Genomic DNA, 27,308 nt, shown 5'->3' with positions numbered 1-27,308 from the left:
ACTCTGTAAATATCCCTCTACTGGGGTGGGGTACTAACTAGGTTTTTGAACAAAACTACTCAGAATATGCTTCACTTTGTTCATGTATGCTTGAAAATGCTAAGCATGTCAACAACTTATACTTGCCACTACAGACGGCTTTGGTTGGTGCTTGAAAAGGCTTTGAATTTGAATCTTGATTGGTAGATTCAACTGAAAGTTATTATTTCAAAATGAAAATCCGTATTACAAGTATTACAGGAATCAGAATTCTTTGGCTTGATTGACAGGTTTCTTGTGTATTTCAGAGATATGTGCTTTGTCATGTCGTTTCATCATTTTCCTGATGGGAAGGGACCAATAGTTCTTTATAATACGAAAGTAAAGTAACACATAGAACCAGAAATCCGGATACGTAGTTGTATTACTGCAGGGCAGTTAGATATCAGATGATAGGATGTTTCGTAATCGCATTCACAAGGGCCATACGAATACTACTCACCAGGCTGAATAGCAATTTGATAATTGAGTTTACGATACCCAGTCAGATCCCTGTTTAGAATTCTACAGTTTTGCTAGGAAAAACGCAAGCCATTCTTCAACATTTTTGAACCCACTTCCGGCAGAAAAGTTTTTGTTTGAATGCAAGTTTGCAAGCTACGCCAATGGTTTGCATTTTTGGATGTAGCCCAAGAGCGTATCTAAGTGTCTAATCCAAGCTCCAAAAACGAAAACACTAATTGTGATGAGACGAAGTCGAAACGCAAATTCCATGGTTAATTTAGTTATAGGTTTGTACCCTTTACGCGCAAATGTGGTTTTATACAATTTTCTCTTAGTGGAGAACAACCAATTTATACATTAGTGTTTTCATTTTAAACTACCAAGTTTTTTCATGTCCATCAACATCGTTTTTGTAGTACTAAAGGAAAACATGCTTCAGAGAATTTCATATGTAACTGTATTCTTTAACTTCGGAACCACAGCTTCGATCCAAATAAAATTCGACGGGAGTTGACAAGTATACTATACTTTTCGTTTCTTTCAATTAGTTTATAAAATGATTTAGCCATCCCGGAAAACAAACCATATTTAATTCAGGGATTTTGTCACTTTCTTGAAGCTTCCGGTTCCATCGTAGGTAGCCAAAGTCATCAAAGAGGGTGTAATTGAGGGTCAGTGAGCAAGAATCACAAATTGCATCTTTCATTTGAAAATACTACGCATATACATACACACATGCAGACATTTTCCGATCTCGTCGAACTGAGTCGAAAGCTATAAGAGACTCGGTCGTCCGGGCCTGGGCTAAAGAGTCGAAATTCTGAGCGGTTTCTATATGAGAAAAGTAAAAACGTTAATACCTACCACCAAAACGAAAAATTGTTGTTCTGACCGGACGTCGCCAGTAGCAATTACATATTAGGATTGCGTATGACGATGGCACTTGTGCAAAAACTGAGCACATTATATAATTTTAAGCTGCGTACTTTATTTGATTGTAAACAATACAAGAGGCTATACACCTTGTGTTTTGCAATATACTTTTAAATATTTCATGTACAATTTCAGAATATTCAACCTTTGCTCCGTAATGTCTTTTCACTGTCGCTTGTGATACGCGTGATGTATTGAAAATTGAAATAAATAACTAAGTATGTATCATGGATGGTGACAATTTTCTGAAACAACCTTTTCACCAGTTCCAAAATTTAGTTCAAAGCTGCGACAGTGTGAAATTCATTTGCGCAGACAGAACAACAATTGACACAGTTAAATTGCTTTATTATTTAAGAGGCTAACCTAATGGACAATTGAAACGCTTCAACCGCTTTAAATAAAAGCGTCGTAAACATGCACTACTTCTCTTTAGTGCATTTGAAGTTGATATCTGAGCTGCCTTAAATTATGTGGCATTTGCTTCTGATCACTGCGCATAGAGTAAGTGGGAGCTCATTACCTCCACAAAAGTGATACGACCCCCTTGTCATCATAAGTTGAAAATAGTTCGATGTGCGTGAAATACGGCGAACAAAAGATGTAGCTTTGCCGTCTATGTTTCAAAGGGTAATCTTCTTTTGCCGCTGTGCGTTTAGATTTCTTTTGTTTTCAGAACAATTTTCTGGTGCAAGATACTAGGAGCAAACTTTGTTGCTACGTTTTTATTATTGCCCTTTTGCAATTCCTTGTAACAGTTTTGTTATTTCTAAATACACTTTTGCTTGTGTATATTTCTAACATGCTTTCAATACACGTTCAAGTATGCAGTCCAACTATTAAATTGTCTGCTCTGCATTGGTGTGACGGTACTAATATTCTTAATTGGGGTAATTTCTATACGCTTCAGATCTGTACATTCGAGCAACTAAGATTTATAAAAAAATTAATTGGAATCCTGTTTCGTACTATAAGAAAAGTAAAAATTGAGGTATGTATTAAGCATCTCACAATTTTGCTCGGTTAATTAGCCCATTTTGACTGCACAGCAAAACTGTCAAAGAATGAATTGTAGAGAATACATTTTTCTGTGGGAAAAATATATACGGATAAATTTTTAAGAAGTCGAATTTTTCATTAAAGCGAAAACATGATATTTCATTTATTAGATAGCAAAAACTCGAAGATTGACGAAATGTTTTCAATAAATTTCCATCACGGTGAAACTATTAATGAAATAACTTTTCCTAAACAAAAAAGTGATTCTAATTTTTTTTATTTTATCTATTGAAATCATTTAGGATTTGACGTTTGGTTAGTTAGTTAATGATAAAAAATCTTTTTTGAAGAACCGCAAACAATTAAAATGCCATGTTGGTATAACATGATAACAGTGTTATTGGATACAGACTACAGTTCTGTTCATGCTCGAAAAGCAAGCACACAGCACCTTAGTGACACACACATATAGGGTGTGGAGCCTATGTTTCTATTATCATCCTACCCATTTGATGCCGTTAGTTAGAGCAGCGTCTGCCATCTTTGTTCGACGCATATGATGGCACTGCGATAATTGGAACATTAAATGTGAATTTTCGTTGTGCTCAAACAGATGTATTTCATCATTCGCAGTACATTTCTGTTATTACATTAATTCTTGGGAATGAAGCAAGGATAATGATGCCAATTTATGGGCATTTCATCGGTTGTAGGCTGCGTAATTAATAGAACAGTGCGGTACCCTCTCCAATTGGGCCAAAATTAGGTCTTTACCCTAGTTGAATCGCTGAAACAAAAAAGAAACAGTGATTCACCAAGTGGCATTTTCCATTATTACAGCAGAATGCGTTAAAACGCATATGGCTTTTGTAAGCGGATTTGCTCTTTATTGTGGTCTATAATTGACGACATTAATAGTACTCACGGGTTATCCGAGCAGTGGAACGATTCACTATGCAATGCAAATATTGCGAATCAACAAATCGTATTTTTGGCACAGGATGCACCTCGATATTTATGAGCGGCATTGTATGTGAATATTTTAGCCAGAATAAAGCTGTTTTATCACGACCATGTTGAATACAAGTGCGAATCTATACCCTAGCTCAGTGATGCTCGACACACAGTTCATCAACTAATTCAATATAGATTTGAAGACAAACAATTAGCTTTTTTCTTAACTGGTTTTGTCATTAGTTAAAACATTAATTATCTTCTAGATAAATCGTTATGCTCACACACCTTTGTGAAGGTATGAGGTGGCACCATCATCATCGTCATCACCACATGTTATTCGAATTTTTGGAGTATATATGAAGAGACTTTTTTCATTAGGTCCAATCTGCAAATAAGAGCCCTCTTCTTTCGCTTTCTGTTTCGCTTATTACTGCGAAACCATAAAACTTTTAAAACATTATTCAGTATGTTTCGAAAGACCAAGGTTTTTACTAGATTATTATGCGTAGAGTTGAAGGGAAATCAGAAAGGTGACCGAGTAATTCGCGGAAGAGAAAGTAAACAAAGAGAGGCTCTCTTTTGCAGATTGAACCTATTGAAAAAAGTCTTCATATCTTTTGGCAATAATAGAAGAATTTTGTTGAAATTGTATTATGGAAAAGCAGATCCACATTATAACATGTTATAGTTATTCATTATTGCATTTTATAATCTTGTTGCATGTTAACATTTTGTCCTTCCCCTATACTGCCCATAATCGTATGTCAGTCTAATGTTCTATGGGATTCTTTATCTATATGAGACTTTTTTGCGATTATAGGCAGTATATGGGTTTGTCGATTTTACAAACATATTTAAGAAATATTACATGTAACAGTTTCAATAAAATTATTGTTTTAAGATGTTGGTTGCAATACACCTCAATAATGGTGTGCCAAGAAGGCCGGGAGAGCTTATTGGGCTTATTGGGTCTTTATGTTGCATGCACCAAATCAAAGTTCAGCCATTAGATAGTTAAAACGCGCACAATAATATAGGGAAACTAGTGGTCAGTCCGACACCGTCGGTAAGCCTGGCACCCCAAGACTTTTTCCAGACATCAAATATTAAATCATACAATAATGACAGGATATTATTAGCACGATTATTTTGAGCATTTTGAGACACATCGATACCATATGGGTTCATTCAAAAAGAATAGTGAAAGAGACGCAGAGTGAAAATCAGTCAAAACGGCAACACTCCCTTTACGATGATTTCAACACTAGAATTTGGCAACCGTTTCCAAAGGCAGCACTTTAAATGACTCCTATTATATTTTGAAAACAAACCTTTTGTCGATCGTTGGATTTGTTTATCAAACGATGTGCATTTCGAAACAAAGAGATGAAATAATTCTAAAACTTGTTTTTACTCATACATAGACTCTAGAATGCACCTTACAATCACGATTGCACTAAATTCTGACGAAAATTCAATTTTTTTTGATAGATTTACAATACTTATCTCCTCCAACTCAGGCATGAGTAATGTTTATTTACATTGCACGATTGGTCTGCTCAATAAGGTATTTTTGGCTTCACACTATTCGTCTCTTTTCCTATTCTCTTTGGGTTCATTAAACGCTAACAAAATAAAAACTTGAGAAAGCAAAGTTGATGCACACTTGGATATTATTTTTAGTTTATCCATTTTAAGCTTGAGCTTGTGCGACCACCCCTGGCTGCTACACCGTTATCGATCTGGACTAGGTAAAGTAGCACAGGTAATCAGTAGATAATTATGCTTGGCAGTAGCGAAACATCTTTCAATGTGCAACTCCTGGTAATCCTACAGTGTTTATTGATCAATAGCGGTGCCGGGCAGGCCCGAATGTAGATCGCGGAAGGAAAGTTACTCCGATACTTGCTTTTGCTAGAGACCGTATATAGTACTGCGCCCTCCACAAGTGTCACGGGAGGAGATTTGTTAGTAAGTAGAGAATTTGGATTCTACTTCTTCATGACCAACCCCAGAGAGCTGAGACTCCACTATCTGGACTAGAAATCGATTCATCAACTCATGGACCGGGGACCAACGTTTGTACTCCCCTCCCGAAGGAAGACGTGACTACATTTTTTTTCACCTTAGAAAAATCTTAGCGAACTCGGCTGGGATGGAACCCAGACCAACTGGAATAAGTGGCGGTTACGCTTCCCACTCAACTACCGGCGCCGTCAATTTTTAGTTTATCCATTTTAAGGGTTTAAAAGCACAAAAGCTTTAAAAATCATCAGTTTTTTGTCGCACATTCTAATCTACTCTTCATATCATTATTTGTGTGTGTTGAAGATGAATTTGAGTATTTCAATACTGTTAATTGGGCACTGTTGGCGAAAGACCGACAGTTTTTGGGTGGGGTACGACCGACACGTTGTTTGGATAGTTGGGACGGGGTATTGTTTGTGGTGTTCAATTTCACTATTATGACATCATGTTAATAATTGAAATACACGAAATCTCTGTTTTTTTGCATTTATTTCTCGTCAGTATTGTCTAGCCGACCAAAAAAATTAAAAATGTAATAGCGCGTGATTATTAGTTATATTCAAAACGAAACGAAAATGTATAATCTAATATGAGATTCTGAAATTATATTGAAGAACATTTTTCATCGACCGTCCGATTGTTGATCAGCAGAGTTCCGAAAAATCATTACACGAACCGGATGGCTTACTATGAAGCGTAGGTTACTTCTAAGTGAATGAATCCTTATAACAGGAGATACATTCTGCTTGCAGAATGGTTTCACAAATGGCAATAAAGCTCGAAAATATAACTTGAGAAAATTTATACCATAATATAAACCAAGCGCTAAACATTATAATACCCCGCATTCGAATGGTCTTCTTCTCTCTATACAATGAAACTTCGCATAGCATGCATTTGCATCACACATAATTACATTTTATCACACATACACAACTCATTTTCAATGAAAAAATGGACAAAAAGAAAGTTAAAATGTATGTTGCTCTTGCCCCTTTGGGGTGTCGGGTTACTCGTAGCGTTTTTAAAACGCCATTTTTCTGCATTTTATGTCGACCAAAAATTTTCAACTTTTTTTCCTTTTTTATTGACTAGGAGTAAATTTTTCCTTTAAAAAAAATAATTTTCGGTGAATCCAATTTTTTGAAAAGCTGAAAAAATTATATCTTGTTAAAAACCATCTAAACAAGGATTATGCACAGAGAATACAATTTTAGGAGCTTTGTGGAATTTTAGCAAAATGATTGCGCTTAAAGAGTCGGACTTGCCCCCATAATACAAAACCGGTTGTAAACACGATCGCCTTCAATCTTTGTCATAAAAAAACTCATATACATTATAAGTCTCAAGGTCATGGTCAAATACAATAGTGATATGCGGAATCAGTATTCAGAATATATCTGCTCAATTGGCTGGTTCTCCCCTGTTATTCGGAGATTGGTGCCTTGCCATGTCGTCTGTTCACTGTCCCGATGGGAAGGAAAAGGGAGGTGAAAGAAAAAGGTTGAGAAATGGAAAATGATAACTGCACAATACAATCACAACGCAAAACAGTAAACAGTTTGGATTCTTCATTCTCGAGAAATAATGAACCCTACTGATACAGCCTATAGCTCTTGACTACACAGGGCTAGCAATAATAACATATCTTTGAGCTTTAGCTTTTTTGTGTACAGTTCTATGTATGGTCTGACAGGGTGGCGATTCCTGGAAAAACCTGGAAAATCAGGGAATTCTATTTGACCTGGAAAAACCAGGAATTTTCAGGGAATTTGTATTCAAATCAGGGAAAAATTTCGACCTGGTATTAATATTTTTTTTATAAATTCGACTGGAAAATATTGGCTCAAATATCCGGTTGAACGCACTTACTCCCCTCAACACATTTTATACTAGAGAGAATAACAATATTCGATCCATCTAATAATTACAACTTCTCACAACAATGGTTATATGGGTCATCCCCCGTCAGATTTACAACCAAAATTTGAATTTCTTCCAAAAAATTTTCTTGCATTCTTTAGCTAAAAATAATTGACACGTATTTTCTGTTTTGGCTGAATATGATACTTTTGAATTTTATAAAATCGGACATTTTTCAATCACTGATAACTCGGAAAGTATTTGATGCATGGGAAAAAATATTATTTACAAAAAGTTGTTTTTGCATGAGTTTACCGAAAAAACTTAAAAAATATTTCTTGTTATATAACTTATGAAATCTGCAATCATTATAAATAAATTGATTTTTTTAAAATTTGGGCCAATTTTAAATATTAAGAATCATATTTAATCTTTTTTTGTGAAAAAATATGGAGTGAATATCAAAATACTATGCGAGATATTACAGTTATAAACTGAAAACAAGCCAATTTTTCACTAAACGACCAGTGACAGACCTGTTATAATTGTATTATCTCGTGAAGTACTTGGAGATCGATTCCGAAATTTAACTAAATGATTTCAAAAACTAATAACAAAATGTTTTTGGTTCGACTTAAAAAAAATTGCTTCTAGTATTTGCAGAATACATAAGTTACATAGCAAAAACAAATATGCATTGCAAAAAAAAATTCGTTGAGCTCATGTGAAAACGCAACTTCTATTATTTAATATTTTTTCTACAAATTGAATAGTTTCTGAGTAGAAGATTCTTTGATTCCAGCGGATACTGAGTAGGTGTAATTGCCTACGGGTCCGCTACCCCCCTTTTGGCCTTTCATGCAGTGGTATGCTGAATGCTGAATTGTAACGAAATTTAAGCGTACTGTTAAGTGGAGATACATACATACAAATTGAATAGTTTCTGAGTTATCAGTGATTGAAAAATGTTCAATTCAATAAAATTCAAAATTTCACAAACTCATAAATTGAAAAAAAAAAAAAGAATCATTCATCAAAAACAAAGCTTAGTGTGAACAATTTTCAGTTAAAGATAGCAAAAAAAATTTGGTTGTAAATCTGACGTGGAATGACACGTATAATATTTAATATGGATGCCAAATTGATTTATCGACGGCCTTGTTGTGATTCTTCTGACTCTGTAAGGTAAATACATATAAGTACGCTTGGTGTGCACAGGCCGTTTACTTTGACACGGCTCAATGCATTAGCTTGGCCGAATTGTGGGTATTTTGCCTTTCTCATATAGAAAGGTGATGCAATCACTCTGAAAAACTAACTAAAAACGGAGGGCCGAGTGTCATATCCCATTCAACTCAGTTTGTCGAGATTGGAAAAAGTCTGTATGTGTGTATATGTGTGTGTATGTATGTGCGTATGTGTCAAAAAATGTCACTCATTTTTCTCAGTGATGGCTGGACCGATTTGCCCAAATTTAGTCTCAAATGAAAGGTGCAACCTTCCCATCGGCTGCTAATGAATTTTGTATCGATCGAAGTTTTGGTTCCGGAATTACGGGTTTAAGAGTGCGGCCGCACGGAAATTTCCCATATAAACTATAGGAAATATTAAAAATAGAATTTTTATTTTTGATGCTAAATGTCTTTAAGGTGCATAAAACGTCGATATTTGATGAAAACTTGAAAAAATTTGACAAAAATTCACTTTTTTGGATTTTGGCACATTTTTGCCTTTGTCATATAGAAAGGTGATGCAATTACTCTGAAAAACGTCAACCTAATTTTTTTGACTGGCATGCATTTTAACAGGGCGTAGTTGATGGTATACGGAGAGGGGTTACCCCGACCCCTTCTACTGTTCAATCCCCTCCCTTTAAAATCTCCTTAAATCACCTCTCAGACCACCACCCCATCCAGCCCTCATGCCACCCTCTCTCAACCCCATCATCTTTAAACCACCACTATATCACAAAGCATACCAAATTGAGCTGGAGAGTCGTTCGTTCGTGGGACTTTTGCTTTCTTCACACACCCAAAATGACAAAATGAGTTAGCAAGCAGATAACATTGATCTAATGCTGATTAGGCTAATGAAGTACGATATTTTTTTTGTTTCAAGTGTTTCACCGTCGACACGTAGTTCATCAAGTTCGTGGCTGGTAAGCCATATAAGTGCAAAATGTACTAAGAATGTAATGGACATTTCCACAATTATGTTGAACATAAACAGCCACCGAGCCATAATTTAGAGAAATGAGAAAGGCACAATTGCATCGCTAGGTGTATTAAAACAGGTTTTTTTATGTTTACAAATTGTAGACGAAAAAGATGGGTCAATATTGTTAGAGATACAGAGTGGTAGAGTAATTATGCCTATTAAATTGAACAAATTGTTGATAATCTAGTTGCATTTCCAAAATAATACAGCAATAAATTCTTTAAAAAAAATTGCCGATTCTTGAAATGAGTCTTCATGACCGTATAACAGTATATCGCATTGTAGTTGATCTCTTCTTTTGCGGCAGCTTATTTTTTGCTTGTATGACCAATTTTAGGGCTTGTAATCAACTAATTATCAACGGCGTTTTATTCAAGTTCTTTCATGTACTAGCCATCGAGTTAATTCTAAGCGCAACTCAATTTCACTCGTGTTCAGTGCTAGTCCATAGCGGCATTAGGTAACGCACAGCTTTCATACTTCTTATTCGCGCACGTTGGCTGCCCCTGTTTTTTGTCTGCAGCTGAAGCCATTTCTAGCCAAACATGTCAAACATGTCCTAAGTGAAAATGACAGTTTCTCTTTGTTTACTTTCTCTTTCGCTAATAACTCGTTCGTTTATACGTTTGTTCATTAACTCTTAGGATAATATGCTAATCGAAATCAGCGTTTTTCGATATATCCTGAAACAAAATTGAAAAGTTTTATGCTGACGGCGTACTAATCGAAAGAGGAAGTAAACAAAAAGAGGCTCTCATTTGCACTCCTACCATTTGACATGTTTGTCGAGATTTGTCTACTTCGCTCACTGGCTAAGTATAAAACAGACAGAATTATTAAGAAACTAAATAAAGTTGTGAAGACCGCTCCGGGGTCAAATTATCAGATAGTCCAATGACGATTGTTAACAATCGAGGCAGAATATGAGGGCTAAACACTTCTTCGAAAATTGCAACGTGGATATTCTACCAATTTTTCCTGTGTGGCAATGGATTACAAAACTTGGACGTAGAAGACTTCAACCAAGCTTCATGGTATGTAACGAAATGAAGTATTAAATCCAAGAATTTTGACATCCATATTGCTAGGATTCTTTGAAATTTACAAATAGTATTTCAATGCTGGGATACACCTCCAGGACCGGGTGTCCGGAAACAATATCTCATACGATTCCTTATAGCAGGTTTAAAAAAGTAGATGACTTCCTGATTTCAAACTATCTACAAATATTTGAATAAGTTTAAAATTATTATAGTAATGACCATCAGTCAGTCTGCTATGCGGTAGAAACAACCAAAATGTTCCCCTCAGGCCCATTTACTACATCTTCAATTTCATCTCACTAAAATTTATGCCTTGTGATGTACTATGATGTCATCAAGTTTCAGGTTCTAGTTATGGAAAGCACATTGTAATTTTAATTAAAATCTGGAAAGGTACTCGCGTACTCTGTCGTTACCTAACGGTTTGACACTCAACTCCGCTTAACAATTCAACGTTTTCAATATGGGTTTCCGTATATAATAGAACTGTATGAAGATGACTTCCGCAAGCTCCAGTTTCAATATCACCTTCCGCTAACAGACGGGCGGATACGACAATATTTAAAATCAACAAATAGTGTATTTAACCGAAACACTTTTGCTGCGAAGCTTCATTCATCTCACAACAAACAGACAAACGATCATCGCAAAAATAAAATCAGCAGTGTATTATCTATCACGTTAGATCGTGACAACTGTTACTTGTCGATTGCTTAACTTTCTTATAGCACTAGCTTGAGCAGAGATAGAATGTACACTGGTGTTCTTTTTTGTGTGCTGCTAATGGCAGATTGCATTAAAAATCGCTATCATAGAACATGGAACGAATATGATCTTAACGGCAGTTTAGAGGGTGCTTAATTTCTGAAATGACGAATTGGAGGGAAAAATCATGAACAGGCAAATGAGAGACTAAAAACTGTTTGTCTCAAATCACAAGTAAACTTACCAAAAACCGGTTTCTATAATTTGTTCGAAGACCTGTCTGTTTGTTCTTGTGATTATTTGACATTTTTTTGAAGAGTGCCCCTATTTTAAAGTTGTGAAAAGGTGCTGGATGATTTTGTATCATCAACGCAATCAATATTAACCCTCCGGAAGTCGCGCAAATGGCTCACTGAACGAGCAGCCGCTGGTGCGCTCAGACGATTTCGCTAGATTTTCAGAGCAGCGTGCACTTAGTGCACTAGCGCGACTTCCGGAAAGTTAAAAAGAAGAATCCAAATCTAACCAGAACATAAAAAGCGGATTATTACTGCACAGAAGTGGTTAAAACCGTTTCTGTAAACAATCTTCTTAGTAGATATTCTAGGATACCTTTCTGTTGGTATGAAGTTTTTACTGGTTCATCCACTGTTGCAGAATACCTGCTTAGCCAATTATTTCTTGAGAAACTTAGACTTCTCGATCGTTCAGAATTACTTTAATACTTCATTTTTGTAATCCATTGCCACACCGGAAAAATTGGTAGAATATCCACGTTACAATTTTCGAAGAAATGTTTAGCCCTCATTTTCTGCCTATCACTATAATTCGAAATAATCAATACTTTCAATGACTTCTTTCCTTAATGATGCTTCGAATTATGCACAAACACATTTGACGTTTTTATTTTATTATTATTTTATTCGTGTACGAACAGAATGTTTGTCTCACTATCGAATCCATTTGGTCGTTTATTAAGATTGTATTTTGCATTTCTTTTGTATGCAGCTGATGGCAATCGAGTATTAGACGTATTGGAAACAGTGTGAACAGAGCTTGTCGATTAGCCAAGCTTTTTAGAACTATTCCAATGAGATATCTTTTGATTTCCGTTTGGACCGCACATATTATTTCTAATACGCATTTCTTTCGATCCATTTTTGAAAGCGTATTTAACATGCCAACGAGCTATGTATTTTTAGATAAAAAAGACATTGTACCATATTGGTGCAAAATATTTCATTTTTTGGTTGAATATCCCTCTCGCAGGTTGATGGGATTGACGGTATTGTAAACATCATCAAGCCACAATATATTCAATAGAGTTATCTAAATATAAGGACCTTCGCTCTTTTTAGTTTTTATTTGCACCAAGTTCTACTACTAGAGGTTAATTAGTTCTCATATTAATAATCCACCAAACATTATGACTACTGAGGATTTGATTTATATAAGAAGCCCGCTTCAAGATGTTGATTACAATACGCCTCGATAGTGGTGTGTCGAGGAGGCCGGGAGGGCTGATATGAGCCTTTTGTCTGTTCTATACCTTTCCTCTATTCACCAGCTCATAACCAACAATCAACCAGTAACAAATAGATAATTGAGAAAGGATGTGCTATGTGTGGTGATTGGCTATTCAAGTATTAGTAGTGTTTGAAGTACTAATGTATGTCTCATGTGATGATCATAACTTCAGCTGTATCTTGTACCTATCTAATCTATTACGTCTCTCATATATTGTCTTTTATTTCTTCTTTTCGAGTCATATACTGCCATTCTACACCCGCCTTCAGCTGAATCAACAACGATGGTGATAGTGAACGTCTTAACACTCACACATTCTCAAACGCGGTCTCAGCGGGAACCTACAAAAATGCCATCGTGCACGCGATTACGAATCGGTCACGTCCGAAAGTCTATCCTTGATCCTAGAAGCCTAGGTCCATGCCTTCAGCTGGACCAATTAAGAAAATACGCCCATACCTATTAGACAACACGTCTCATGGCGACATGACCGGGAACCCTATCGATATAAACGATCCCACTCTCTGCCAGAATTCAAACCGCCCACTGAAAATTTAATATCAGACTCACGGTTCGCGCAACCATTCAAGAACACACGTTACAAAATCACGTCAGCGCACAAACGTTAGAGCCCCTCGCGATTTTCCAAGCAACCTACGAACTCGCAAACATGATTACACCCCGGTGATAAGGTGAAAATCTCAGCACTCATAAACTTACCAACACGATCTCAATGTCAATGTGTCAACCTACAAACTCCCGCGCTCGCGCCATCATGAATCGGGATCGTCCGGAAGTATCTATCCTCGGTACAAACAATCTAGGTCCTTGTTAATTATTAAAAAAATAATAAAATTGAAAAATAACTACCATATCCACTAGACAAAACGTTCCATGGCGACATGACCGGAAACTCTAGTGATATGGGGTAACTCTCTCCCTGTCAGAATGTGATCCGTACACCGAAAACTAAAGATCAGAATGACGGTCCGCGAATATATAAATCGCCGCAGGGTTTCAAAATCGAATTTATACACGCGAAGTCACATACACGCGAGCACACGGGACAAACACGTCAACATACGAACGCTTGAGCCCTTCGCGATCATCTACGCACACCTATGCCTGCGATCGCGTAAACTTGATAACACTGCGGCAATTGTGTGAACGTTTTAGTACTTACGAAGTTACAAACGCGATCTCAAACGCCAACCCGCAAATGCGCGATCATGAATCGGTCACGTCCGGAAATCTTTAACCTTTATTCTAGCAATTTAGGTCCATACATTCAGTTGGACCAATCAAAAAAAATAAAGCTCATATCCACTAGACCACGCGTTCTACGACGACATGATTGGCATCTCTAATGATATGGAAGAACCCACTTCCTTCTGGAATCTGAACCGTACACAAAAAATTAAGTATCAGATTCACGGTCCGCGCGCGATCATTCTAGAACACACGCGAATATGCGAAAGGCACACGGTTATGAAATAGAATTTATGCACGCGAAGTTACACGTTAGCACACGCGACATACAAACGCACACGCGATCGAGCACATTAACGTACAAATATTCGAGCCCTTCGCGATGATACACGCGATTCCGAGTCCCTACGCCCGCACATGCCTGAACCGTACAAAGAATATCACATTCAGAATCACGGCCCGCTACAATTGGCCTATTGCAGTGTTTTATTGGGCGACATTGCCTGTCTCGTCTGCAAATTGTAGTATGTGATTCTGACGGGGAGCCCTTCCGAGAACCTAGCTCTACAGCTCCAGTAGGACAACTCTCGAAAAAAAAAAAAAAAAAAATTCATTTTTTGGTTGAATATATCAAGTGTTTTTAGGTTTCCATCTTTTGTCGCTAACAAACTTTACATTGCAAATTGACGTAAGAATGGGTTACCTTCAAAGGTATTTGGAATATGATAGAGTATGTTAAAACGGAGCCTACTTAACGGAAGATCCCAGACTCATCACTATTTCCACACGGACTAAAATACATAACACTATGAGGAAATTCATCCCCAAAATATCAATCCGCCAATTTTTCCAGAACACTAGCTCCTCCTTTTATACACGGTCCCATACACTCATTTGCTTGTCGGTCAACCCTCGGGCCTGGTAACAATTTTTCACTAGTGGTCTATCCTCAGCTTACTTGTGCATATGCCAGGGGCGGCCTTATCGCAAATACGACCACTACCCCAACCAAAACTATATTTAAAATAATCGTTAATTAGGCGAAGCATTGTTTTCGAGTGTTATGTCTGTTGGTCTGTGATTTCCGTAAGCACCACGATGAGTATGCAATGCATTGATCCAAGATTCGTCACAATCAGGCCTTGTGATCTAGAAAACATATTTTTATTTAAAATTTTAAAGGATGAGCCAAAAATTCGTAGGTATAAGCAATTGCATTACTGCAGGGCAGTTACATAACTAAGCTTGCAATGCCCGATCAGTGCCCTGACTAGAATATTGCAATCATGTTTTTTTTAAAAATGAAATAAATTCTTTGGTATTTTCGGACTCGCATCTGGCAGAAAAGTTTTTGTTTGAAAGTAAGTTTGCAAACTACGCCAATGGTTAGCATGTTAGGATGCAGCCCAAGAGTGAACCTTGTGCTTTATCCATATTTCCCTTAGACTTATACGGAACAATACTTTCAAGGGCCCATTTGATCGATTTGGCTGTCATAATTTTATAAGCAGATGCTCAAAAATTAGTACCATCTGATAAGAATTCAACTGTCGCCTGTTATTGTTCCGTAAAGTCTGGAAAGTGTGTCAAAACACAATTGAGTACTTCATTTTCGTCAGACGAGTATCCACATAACACTTAAAAGTCCTCTTTGCAGAGGACTCAGTTTGTAGATTTGGGATTACGACCTGTAACGATACTTAGGGAGACGTTTAGATGATCAAAAGATGAAGTGTTTATAATCAAATAACGACGGTTCTAAGTCGTTCAGACAAGCGATTTTGCCAACTTGTGCGATTTACTATCACAGCAGAGAGTTACATTTAGGACCTCTTCCTTGCCAGACCGTGCAAATATTGGCCGATTTTCTCTATAAAGTATATGGAGATTTGTACTGCTTAAGTATTCCATCAATTCAGTGTCTCTCAAATTGATATCTGAGTTGCCCCAAAATTATGTGGCGGGAATTTGTATGATACAACCTCCTTTGAAATCATGATTCCTAATACGGTAAATATGCCGATCAATAGACGTTGGGTGATGAGCCTATTTGCGCCATGTTTCTATTATCACCCTACCCATTTGAAGTCGTTGGTTAGAGCAGTGTTTGCCATCTTTGTTCAACGCATTGAGTCAAATGATAGCGCAACAATAGGGGCACTCAATTCGAGTTTTTGTTGCGCTCAAATACGAGAATTTTACTGTTTTCGGCACATTTGTGTTATTATCTTGATTCTTAACAACGATGCAAAGCTATTGGTGTCAATTTTTATGCAATTATTTTTATTTATGAGGCACCTTGCTTAGTATGGTGAAAATAGGCATTTTACCCCTGTTTATTCACTGTGATAGCACGAATATAACAAGTTGTGAGGTCGGATATAAGCACTATTTGCAAGTATATATGCACTAGACACTACACGTGGATTTGTAATTTTTGTTGAAAGTTCCGTAGGCGGGCCTAAGTAGTTTTCCAACTTAGAAGTTTCCTTTGTGGAAATACGGTTATTGAACCAAAGCTTTTTTTAATAACGCGCAGATTTAGTATGATTGTGATCGTTAATATTTGAATATTTAGGGTAGTTTATTTTATTTTTTATGAATACAGTTATGAGTTATTTCAATAAACACGTAGTCATTTGATTGATAATGACCTTGAGGTGGCCACTCACCAAACTGTTTCTTATTCTGTACTATGTAGGACGGAGCGTCAGCGGGCAATGCTTTTTTGCAAAACGCAAAAACAAGTCGACTTCATGAAAAACTATATGCTTGACCCATTTTTCTATAGAACGGTACATTCGCAGCATGCTTCTGTCAGCATTTGCAGAAAGTAGTAAAATCAATAAAAATAAGCCTGCAACAAGTCATTCCCGTTTGGCATTTGTTTACGTTGAGAAACTTTTCGCCGTTACCCTGTTGGCACCTGACGACTTTGAACAGTCGAACGACCAAACCTGTTCCGCTAGCATATGTATACGAAGTTTCGCGTCCATTCATTCATTCATTCGTCCCTTTCGATTGTCGGTTTATTTTTAGCGCTTTAGTTTGTGTTTTTTTTTTTCATATTTATACATTTCTCCTCTGCCTTCTATTTATCGTTGACCGTGAAACGAGCTGACGATATTGAACATATGTTTTTACTGGGTATATACAAATCTGCATTCATTAATGCAAAATTGGTTTTATGACCATGAAGAAAGATTGTGGCGGGGGGTGGTCGTAGCGTAGTTGGTAAATTGATTGCCTTGTACGCAGCGCACCTGGGTTCGAGTCCCGACCCCACACATAGGGTTAGAAATTTTTCATAAGAGATTTTTCTAACCCGAAGAGGCGAATGACCTTACGGTTAAAACCTCTATAATCGAAATAAAAAAAAAAAAAAAAAAAAAAAAAGATTGTGGCGGTGTCTCGTAACTCGATTGTAGCTATACATATATCGAAAGCACTAACATTTTATTATTTAATGTCTCACTTCCAGGTGAATAAACTGAACGACTCCCATGCTCAGCTGATTGTGCATTGGCTCGGTGAGGGTACGAGCGTTATGATTTGCCTGGCGCGCGAGCCTCCCGCCGATAACGATGCAAAAGCTCCACCCCCGCAGCCGTCCAGAATTTTCGTGTCTAAGGACTACGGTGACACGTTCGACGATCAAACGGAAATGTTTGCACTGAATATCAACGGATCGATTGTCAGCTCGACAGTGGAGCAGTTCTTCACCCATCCTAAGTTTAACACGGTCAGTTGCGCTATAGCTAGGTGTGGCGGTAATAATCAATTTTTAATATGTGTATTTTACGCTTCACAGATAGTGTTTACCGATCCGAGGAACAAGGCGATATTCACATCGGAAGACTATGGAAAATCGGTTACGGTGCGAATGTTGAATTTCACACCATCAGATGTAACATTTTATGAGGCCGATACCAAAATGATTCTAATTCTGGATAAGAAAGATCCAGAGCGAAAGGTAACAATAGATACAATTATGCTATGTGTCATTATCGTAATGAAGCCTTTTCCGACAAGATATTTGAGGTCTGTTGTATTTTTCCATGCAACAATTTTCGAGATTCAATCAGGCACAGTGTAATATAATACCTACCGTTATCTTTTTTGTTATGTTTAATTCTTTATATGATTATATTTTTAGTTTACATCACATTTCTAATTCAATATTGTGGCTGAACACAACTGGTGACCTTTCATCTGTATTGCTTACATGATTCGGCTAATACTTATATGTTTCCATAGCTAATTACTTTTTGCTGTATTATTATAGTTATGGTTCCACAGCTTTGTATTTTTTGCTTGCCGTAGTATTTTTTTAAGCCTACTTGTCAAGTGAAGCAAGGGGTTAAACGTATCTTACTTATGAGCTATAAAGCAGTGATTTTCAACTTTTTTTACCATGTACCCCATTTTGAATATTGATCTCCATCGTGTACCCCTTTCTAAAAATTGTTTATCACCATTACCTCGTCATACAATTTTCATTTGGATGAATATCATACTTTTTCCACTTTGAAGCCTGTTCCTAGAGACACTGAGCTAGCATATTGATTCTTGACACACTGAAACAGTATATGAAGACCTATATATCCAAAGGGAGTGTTAGGATAACAAGTTAAAATTTACCCCGCAAAATACACCCACTACAAAAGTCTAATTCACCCCTGGTGATGAATTCACCCCCGGTTGAAAACCACTGCTATAAAGAGAGCTGATTGATGCATTTGATGATCACAACGGTTTTTGTCGGAAATGGTTTACAATATTATTCGTTATAGTTTCTATTTATATTTGTTGATTAATGTGCAACTCATTTTTACTAAACCCCAGGGAGAACGCTTCAAAATCATTTCCAGAATTTTATTCTGAAGCCTGTTGCTTTATCGTCATATGTATATGACTATTTGCCATTTCGTCAGAACGTTATCATGGAATGATTCATCGAATAATAATCGTCAAAGCAAGAAAATAAACAGTACGGGCTACACTGCCCATAATCACAAGTCAGTACCATGTTCCATGGGATTCCCTATATATATGGAACTGACTTGCGATTATAGGCAGTACAGAACTAAAGTTGGATTTATTCAGAGAAAATACGACTTATTCATTTTTTTACTATGGAACACAGTTGACATAAAAAAGCAAAAACTAGCCTGGCAGCGATTTGTTAGAAAAAACGTGTTTAATCCACCTAACAGTGTGATGAGACATTTCTTATAACTCTTATCACTCTCTTCGGATATTATATCGTTTGAGAGCATTTAGAACTTGATGCTTCGCGATGTTTTTGATAACACATACTACATGGGATAGTGGCAGGACTCAGAGAATCGCTCAAATCAGCATAGGACAACATCAGTGCTAGAAATCTCAAACCAAATCAACGGGTAAGCGAAAAAATGGCCCATAAAATAGACATACCAACGAACTATTGTTAATGCTCTGTTAATAAAATATCTATATTGTGGTGGGAAAACTGAATTTTCCTAAAGGGGTTATATATTGTACTGAAACAAAAAAAAACGATTTATTTTTTAATCGATTTGAAGTTTATATTTTACTCAAATTTCCAACGCGACTGAGAACTAAGAAATATACGCTTTTTCTTGAAAAGGGCGATACTAGCAGTGATACCATTCAAAGAAAATCAACAGTGAATATTTCCAGACTTGGTTTTATTTCCTATTTAAGAACTATTGTGTTTTTTGACATCCTAGCTTGCATGATTCAGTGATCGAAACCCAAAACTTCATAAAGTATTTGAAATTATTAAATTAAAATTTGTTTTTGCTATTGAAATTGACAAAATGATAGTATCGCCCCTTCGGCGATTCTTTACTTTTTCGGTCCCATCTATCAGCATTGAAGTATCGCTCTGACGTTTTTTTACAATAACTACCGTTTTACACCACCGATTTCGTCCGGGTTTTTTCAATAGAGATCATTGTTACTATTTACAGCTGGTATCAGTTTGATAATGCTAAAAAATACGAAAATAACAGTTTCGCCTCTAAACTGCTAGCAAAAAAAGTATCGCCCTGTTTGTTTGCATGGAGCGTGGAGGGCGAAACTTTAAATAAACAAACAAAAATACAGTTTCGCCCGTTGTATTTTTTGCTGTAGTTTAAGAAAGCAATATCGTAGAATCAAAATTTGTAGGTTAATTTGTTGCGTTTTAAAGCCCTCATTCGCATGTAAGAAAAAAGCCCTATGTTTACATTTGTAAGTATCGCCCTTTTCACAAAAAAAAGCGTTGAAATGAAATCGCAGCTCCTGATATCACGCTATCTCTGAAGTACATGCGTGCATAGTTTCAAATTTTACTTCGACATCGACTTTTTCTAAAGGTGACTTCCCAGTAGTATCCTTGATTTGAATTAGTATCGCTAATCCTAATGCCAATGAACAAATAAAAATATCTCGAAAATGAACCGTTTGGGAAAATCATCATCATTACTGGAACTTTCATTTTCACGAAACATTTCGATAACCTTCCGTCACTTGCGTTAATGCACTGGGTGCACAGTAGGGTGACAGGAAAAAAATGACCCCTATCGGCCCACCTCTGGGTCGATTCCCAGTCCCACCAGGAGCACCTGCACCAAACCTGAAGCAAACCGGACAAGTCCAACTACCGGACCAACGGGCCTGCAATTTGTATGGGAATTTTCAACAATTTACATGGAGAAAACCCACCAGCACGCATTCCCGCCGCTAGGTGGCACTGTATGCACCGTATTATCACTGTAAGTGAAAATAAGAAGGATAATTGAACTGTCTACAACTCCGTCGAAGACTGCAAGTAAATCCGACCTTGTTAAAAGAAGTTATCAAACTTTTAACGAAGTGATGTCTGAGTCAGTCCTGCATGGGGCCCAACAGTGCATGGCTGTGTATCAGTACTCGACTCGTACGAACTAAACATCTTTGTGAAATAATCATTAGGTTTAGCCCAATGGCATGTTCAGAAGAATTATAGTAAACAACACGAGTCATGCCCTGATTAGAAAATCTTAGTTCCACCTGCTACCGCATAGAGGGCGCCAACACTAACTTTTCAACGGAGAGAGATAGAAATTTGGTGTCTTCTACAAAGTTATAGAACAGGCATTTTTCAGTGTTTCTTCTGAACATCTTGATACTCTATCTCTCTTCTATGAAAAGTCAGTAGTGGCGCCCTCCATGCGGCCACAGGTGGAACTAAAACTTTCTAACCAAAACATAACTCGTACTATTTACTATAATTCTTGTAAACATACTATTCGGCCAAATCCAACCATTATTTCACAAAAATATATAGTTCGCGGGAGTCGAGCACTGATACACAACCATGCACTGCCAGGCCCCATGCAAAACCGACTCAGACATCACTTCGTTAAAAGTCCAACAACTTCTTTCAACATAGCCGGATTTACCAGCAGTCCTCGACAAAGTTGTAGACAATTAAAATATCCTTCTTACTTTCACTTACAGTGACAATACGTTGCATACAGCGCCACCCAGCGGCGAAAATACGAGCTAGTGAGTTTTCTCCATGTAAATTGTTGAAAAATCCAATACAAACTTCAGACACGTTGGTCCGGCAGTTAGACTTGTCCGACCCGCCTCAAACTTGGTACAAGTACACCTGGTGGGACCAGGAATCGACTCAGGGGTGGGTCGATTGAGTTTTCAAAAATTCATCATTTTTCTGGGCAGTCTAGTGCACAGTGCTCTAAAAATCTAGCGAAATCGTCTTAGGGCACCAGCGGGTCTGTAAAGAATACTAAAAATTAATTTCTATTCCATAATTTTCAGTTCAGCAATTCGAGAATTCGTGCTCACCAGAAACCATGAAAAATAGACTACGTTGTGAAGCGATGATCACTATTTATTAAAAAATCACGGTTAAATAAAAAAAAAACTATTAAAAAATTTCAAATAGTTTATAATTTTCACAAACCTATTAGGAAAAATTGTGTAATAAGCTTTCGTAATATTGTGTAGGAAAAAAGCTGAAAATTTGAAAAGAAATCTGAGGATTATGATTGATTACAGAACTCTGTAATTTTCTATTGGAATGTTCTCAGGCATGAATTTGATATTGATGCTATTAGACAACTGTGAAATCAAGACTAATAGATCCATTACATATCAGGACCCCATTTCGACAATTTATCAAAAGTCCTCATGATGTTTACAACAACAGGTTATCAATCTACGGATCAGATAATGTTATTGTAATATTGAATTAAATCAGTTTGCATCAATAAATTTTCAACTCCAATCCAATTTTTTTTGTGTGGTGGGGGGGGGGGCTGTATGGTGTTAAAACCTTCTCTTGGCTACGCCGTTGCTTGGAGTTATTTATTTCGCTTTTCATTTTCCGAAAGGTTTCAGATCGATCCGATGGTCATAAGTTAGAAAAATTGCAGTCAGAAGGTTCGCACAAATGAACATTTTTGCACTGATAAGTTATCAAGTTCCTTCCAGACAACTTGGAAGTGTTCGGTGATTATTTCTAGCGGTTGTAGATAGAAAAATGAAATACAAGTTCGATTTATCGAAATAATGTTTGGCTTATTTCAATGGATTATTACTATATTGAACAATAAAAAGGCGACGAAGAGTAATCCACAAACAACAAGCCATAACTTTTAAAATATTCAAAATAGATATTTGAAGTCTTCAGTAAAGTTATTCGCAAAAGTAAGAGCTACAAATTTGCTGAAGGCATCATTTCGTTATAATCACTTCCAAGAAAATTTGTGAAAATATCTCACTCATAGGGGGATTAATCAGCAAAAGCACAATACCAAAATAAAGAGCATATTACCTCCATTAAATTCTCCGAAGATACTATTGACCTAAAATAAGCCGTTTTGGCGTTAATAATAGATTACATGTTTTTGGTGATATTTCTGGCAATGGGAAATGATAGAAATCTTTCGTCCGCATTTAATGTTTAATATCTCTTTTGATAATAGTCCGATTTCAACAATCTATAGCTTGTTCGAAAGGTATTCGTTTAAGCTGTCTAAAAACATAATCTATATTGTCATTTTCGGCAGATAATTTAAAAAAACTGCAAAAAACGCCATTTTTACGCATTCAAACATTCATATCTTAAAAACTAAACATCAGAATCAAAAACAAATTAATAGCGTTCATACTGTTTTTTAGATCTTTCATTTAAAATTGGTTTGGATAAAATCGGTTCAGCCATTGCTGAGAAACACGAATGAGAATTTGTCCGTTACATACACACACACACAGACACACACACACACACACAGACATTGTCCCAAATCGTCGAGCTGAGTCGATTGGTATATAAGACTCGGCCCTCCGGGCCTCGGAAAAAATCTTGAAAGTTTGAGCGAATTCTATACATTTCTTTTATAAGAAATGTAAAAATCACGATAGCCATATCAACGAGCGCCGGGATGAAAAAGTTTCCTTTTAACCTAACAAAAACACCTGTAAAATTTGAAACCGATCCAAGGAAAATTAATGGACCCGAAAATGAATTGAAGTGAACCAATTGCCATTTTATTGAAATATTGCATTTTTTCGCTTTTTTCCTTACATAAATTATTTTAAAACCACTAAAGTTACTATGAAATTGTATATATGGGGCATTCCACGCAAATTTTTTTTTGCCCAGATCAATTTTTTCTCGGTCAAAAATATTCGACACGCTTTTTTTTATTTCAACATAGTAGGCGAGACTTTCGAGATTTTTTGTGTTGAATTTCACCATTTCAAAAAAAACTTACTTTTTTCAATCGCTCGTACTGTCAATAGTAAAGAAGATACCAAAAAGTGCCCAAGACATGAAATGTGCGCCTTTTTCACAGCTTTCGGATGAAGTATATTAATATTTACGCAACGTATTGGTTTTATGGAAAATATTGAAAAGTTTTAAACAAATCGGTTTTTTTCAAACTTGGACATGATTTTTTTCTTTTTTTTCTTGAATGAAATAGTAAAAACATTTTTCTGGATGCCATAAAAATTTGGGAGTGGGCCATTAAATACTTACAGAGATATGAATTTTTCAATCGCGCCTTGCGCGCGAAAAACGTACCGCCACGCACTTCGCTCGTACTATGGCTTGACTGTATGAGATTTTACACACCACCGCGTTGTGAAAAACACACTTACGATTAACTTTACTATTTATTGTATTTAGATGTATGTTTAATTTCAGATTTATATTGACTTAAGCATTCAAAAGTGTCACCGAAAGAAAAGATCTTCAGTTTTAATTGAAGTCCACGGTCGTCTCAACATAGTGAAATGATTGTATTCCAGGTATGGTTTGGCATTTTTCGAAACAATTCTATGGTATTTTCTTTGCTCTTGCATCAGAATAAATTGGTTCGATTGGCACGTTTCCTATGTAATCCTGAGATTTGAGCTTGAAACATTGCGTAACAAAGAAGCTTCCTTGTCACCTCGTACGACTCAGTTGCGGTCGAAATTTGATCATCATTATCATTTGTAAACTTGCTCGACAAATAATGGCTTCGTCGCAAGCCATTATTTGACGATGCACCATCAGAAAAATAAATGCAAACTTTTAAGGCTTTCAAAAGGAATGGAGTTAAGAGTATGACGTACAAACGATAGGTAACTAAACTGAAAACAAGATTTAAAAAGCGCCAGAAACTTAAAAAGTATGCGTTCAACATTTTTGCAGAACTGCAAGAATCTCTCTTCAGCATTCATCTATCGCCAGAATACAACTATCACATTTTAATCATTGTAAAAATTATCTCATACAACGATATTCCCAATCATTTTTTATTATAAAATCAACTACAAAATTGAGTATAAAACAGTAATAATCTTAAACAAACATAACGCATTAGCTGTGTATGTTTTCCTTTAGGGGGCGTCTGGTGTAAAGTGCTTAAACCGAAAGTGATTTTGGTTTACGATTTTGAAAGTAAGGCAACAACTCTTGTGCAATCTTAAGGTTCATTTATACTTTCATTATGTACGAGAAAAAATTTCAGTCATACAGAACCACACGAGCGTTCCAAGAGTAGACTCCAACCATTTCCACGTCGAGGAGCGCCACGGTGGATATGATAACTCTTGATAAAATTGACTGAAACAGGAAATTAAATAAGTTTTTTTAAATTTGGACAAGTAGTTACTCGATGAACCAAAAACAAATTAGAAAAAGGTTTGAATTTTTTGAAAATAGCCTTATAAAATCCAAAAAATCTGATATTTTTAAGTAAAATTTCCTCACTTTTCTTAAAAATAATGAGAGAAAAAAAATTTATTCAGTTTTCCGTGGTTCATCGACTGGCTACACATATTATGCATCCTCATAAAAAATCAAGTCAATCCGTTGAATAATTATTATTATTTATTTTTATTTATTTCTAATAAATAATGAAGTTAATTGCAAGTGTGTTTTACACAACGCGGTGGTGTGTAAAATCTCATACAGTCAAGCCTTAGTATGAGCGAAGTGCGTGGCGGTGTTTTTCACGTGCAAGGCCCGATTGAAAAATTCTTATCTCTGTATTTAATTGCCCACTCCCAAATTTTTATGGCATCAAGAAAAATGATATTACTATTTTATTCATTAAAAAAAAGAAAAAAAATCATGTTCAAGTTTGAGAAAAACCGATTTGTTTTAAACTTTTCAATATTTTTCATGAAATTAATACGTTGAGTAAGTATTAATATACTTCATCCGAAAGCTGTTAAAAAGGCGCACATTTCATGTCTTGTGTACTTTTGGTATCTTCTTTACTTTTGACAGTACGAGCGATTGAAAAAAGTAGGTTTTTTTTTCAAATGGTGAAATTCAACCAAAAAAATCTCGAAAGTCGGCGTGACTATGTTGAAATAAAAAAAAGTCGGCGTTACTATGTTGAAATAAAAAAAACTCTTGTCGAATATTTTTGACTACTAAACCGAGAATAAAATTGATCTGGGCAAAAAAAAATTGTGGCGAATTTTGCATGGAATGTCCCATATATATAATGTTTTTATTGATGCGAGAAACAAATTACAAAATTTTAATTTTGCGCGAGGAGTCGATTTTTCCTAACCAGGGGTTGGGGGGGGGGGGTGGCTTCCCTATGTTGATGTGTTCATGTCTCCCATGCTCTTGCATTGGGTGATTTAATTTTAACAAAGGGAGATGCTTGCTTGAAAAAATGGCTGCAGGGGGCTGTTCCTAACCTAATTGCGTGAAGTTGGTTACAATGTTGTATAGAAATCGAAGTGTCACATTCGAAATGTAAATGTCATTTCATATAACAGACTGGAAGTATTTTTCTACAGTATGCGTTTCATGAAACTATCCACAAAAGAAAGTGCAAGACTAACGATTGATGCTGCAGTATTTCGGCAACAAGTGCGTAAACCAACTCGCGAATTCTATAAATGCGCCGGCATTCTTCCAGTAAATTCCAAGCTGAAAGCATCTAGTTCCTCGGGCCCTGATGGCGTTCTCTCGCTTTTTGTAAAAAAAATGCATCAGAGGGCTTCTTGAACCACTTCGGGGAGTCTTCGTGCTATCACTCACTACTGGAGCATCCCCTTCCTGCTGTAAAGCAACGCACATTTTTTCAGTTCATAAAAGAGGAAACAAATCGAACATTGATACTCATCGGGAAATCTCGTATTAAAGTACCGTATCTAAACTATTCGAGCTGATTGTTTTAGACCCTACTTTATTTCACTACGAACACCACATTGCAGACGACCAACACGGTTTTATGTCTAAACGATCGACAACGACCAACCTGCTCTCGTTCACAACATATGTATTCGATGGATCGTTGAGGGATTGCAAACCGATGCTATTTACATGGATCTATTTGCGGCCTTAGACAAAATCAACCATGCTATCACAATAGCGAAGCTGGACAAACTTGGTTTTCATGGACAACTTCTGTGCTGGTTTCGTTCCTACCTTGATGGAATGCAATTCCAAATCAGCATTAAGGACTGTCTATCTGCACCATACTTCGCTACATCCGGTATCCAACAAGGAAGCCATCTCGGTCCAGTATTATTCCTCTTTTACTTTAAAGACGTCAGTATCAAATTTTGATTATAATTTCTTTGGTCGACGACATGAAAATGTTTCGACAAATACGGGATAAATCCGATGCCGAGTTTTTTTTAGAGTGAACCGGAGAGCTTTAGTATATGGTGTGACCTAAACAGAATGGTTTTAAACCCAAGTAAATGCTCAATGGTTACGTTCACGCGGAAATACCATCCTACTGAGTTCTACTACCATTTGTTCAACATCAAAATATCATTTCTATTTACTGTAATTTTGATGTTCGACTTTACTCGGGTAAG

At 36.5% G+C, this 27,308-nt stretch overlaps 1 protein-coding gene across 1 annotated transcript in view; it reads left to right on the top strand.

Moving 5' to 3' along the window:
• Nucleotides 1-27,308, top strand: part of LOC131693134 (sortilin-related receptor-like) — a 59,293-nt gene that overhangs the window by 21,527 nt on the left and 10,458 nt on the right. The window contains exons 2-3 of the mRNA XM_058980714.1: nt 17,446-17,706; nt 17,776-17,937. Coding sequence (XP_058836697.1) covers nt 17,446-17,706; nt 17,776-17,937 — 423 coding nt within the window. The remainder of the gene's footprint in view (nt 1-17,445; nt 17,707-17,775; nt 17,938-27,308) is intronic.

Source organism: Topomyia yanbarensis, chromosome 3 (genome assembly GCF_030247195.1).
Source record: "Topomyia yanbarensis strain Yona2022 chromosome 3, ASM3024719v1, whole genome shotgun sequence".
NCBI classification, from domain to species: Eukaryota; Metazoa; Arthropoda; class Insecta; order Diptera; family Culicidae; genus Topomyia; species Topomyia yanbarensis.
This window is presented reverse-complemented; position numbering and strand designations above follow the sequence as displayed.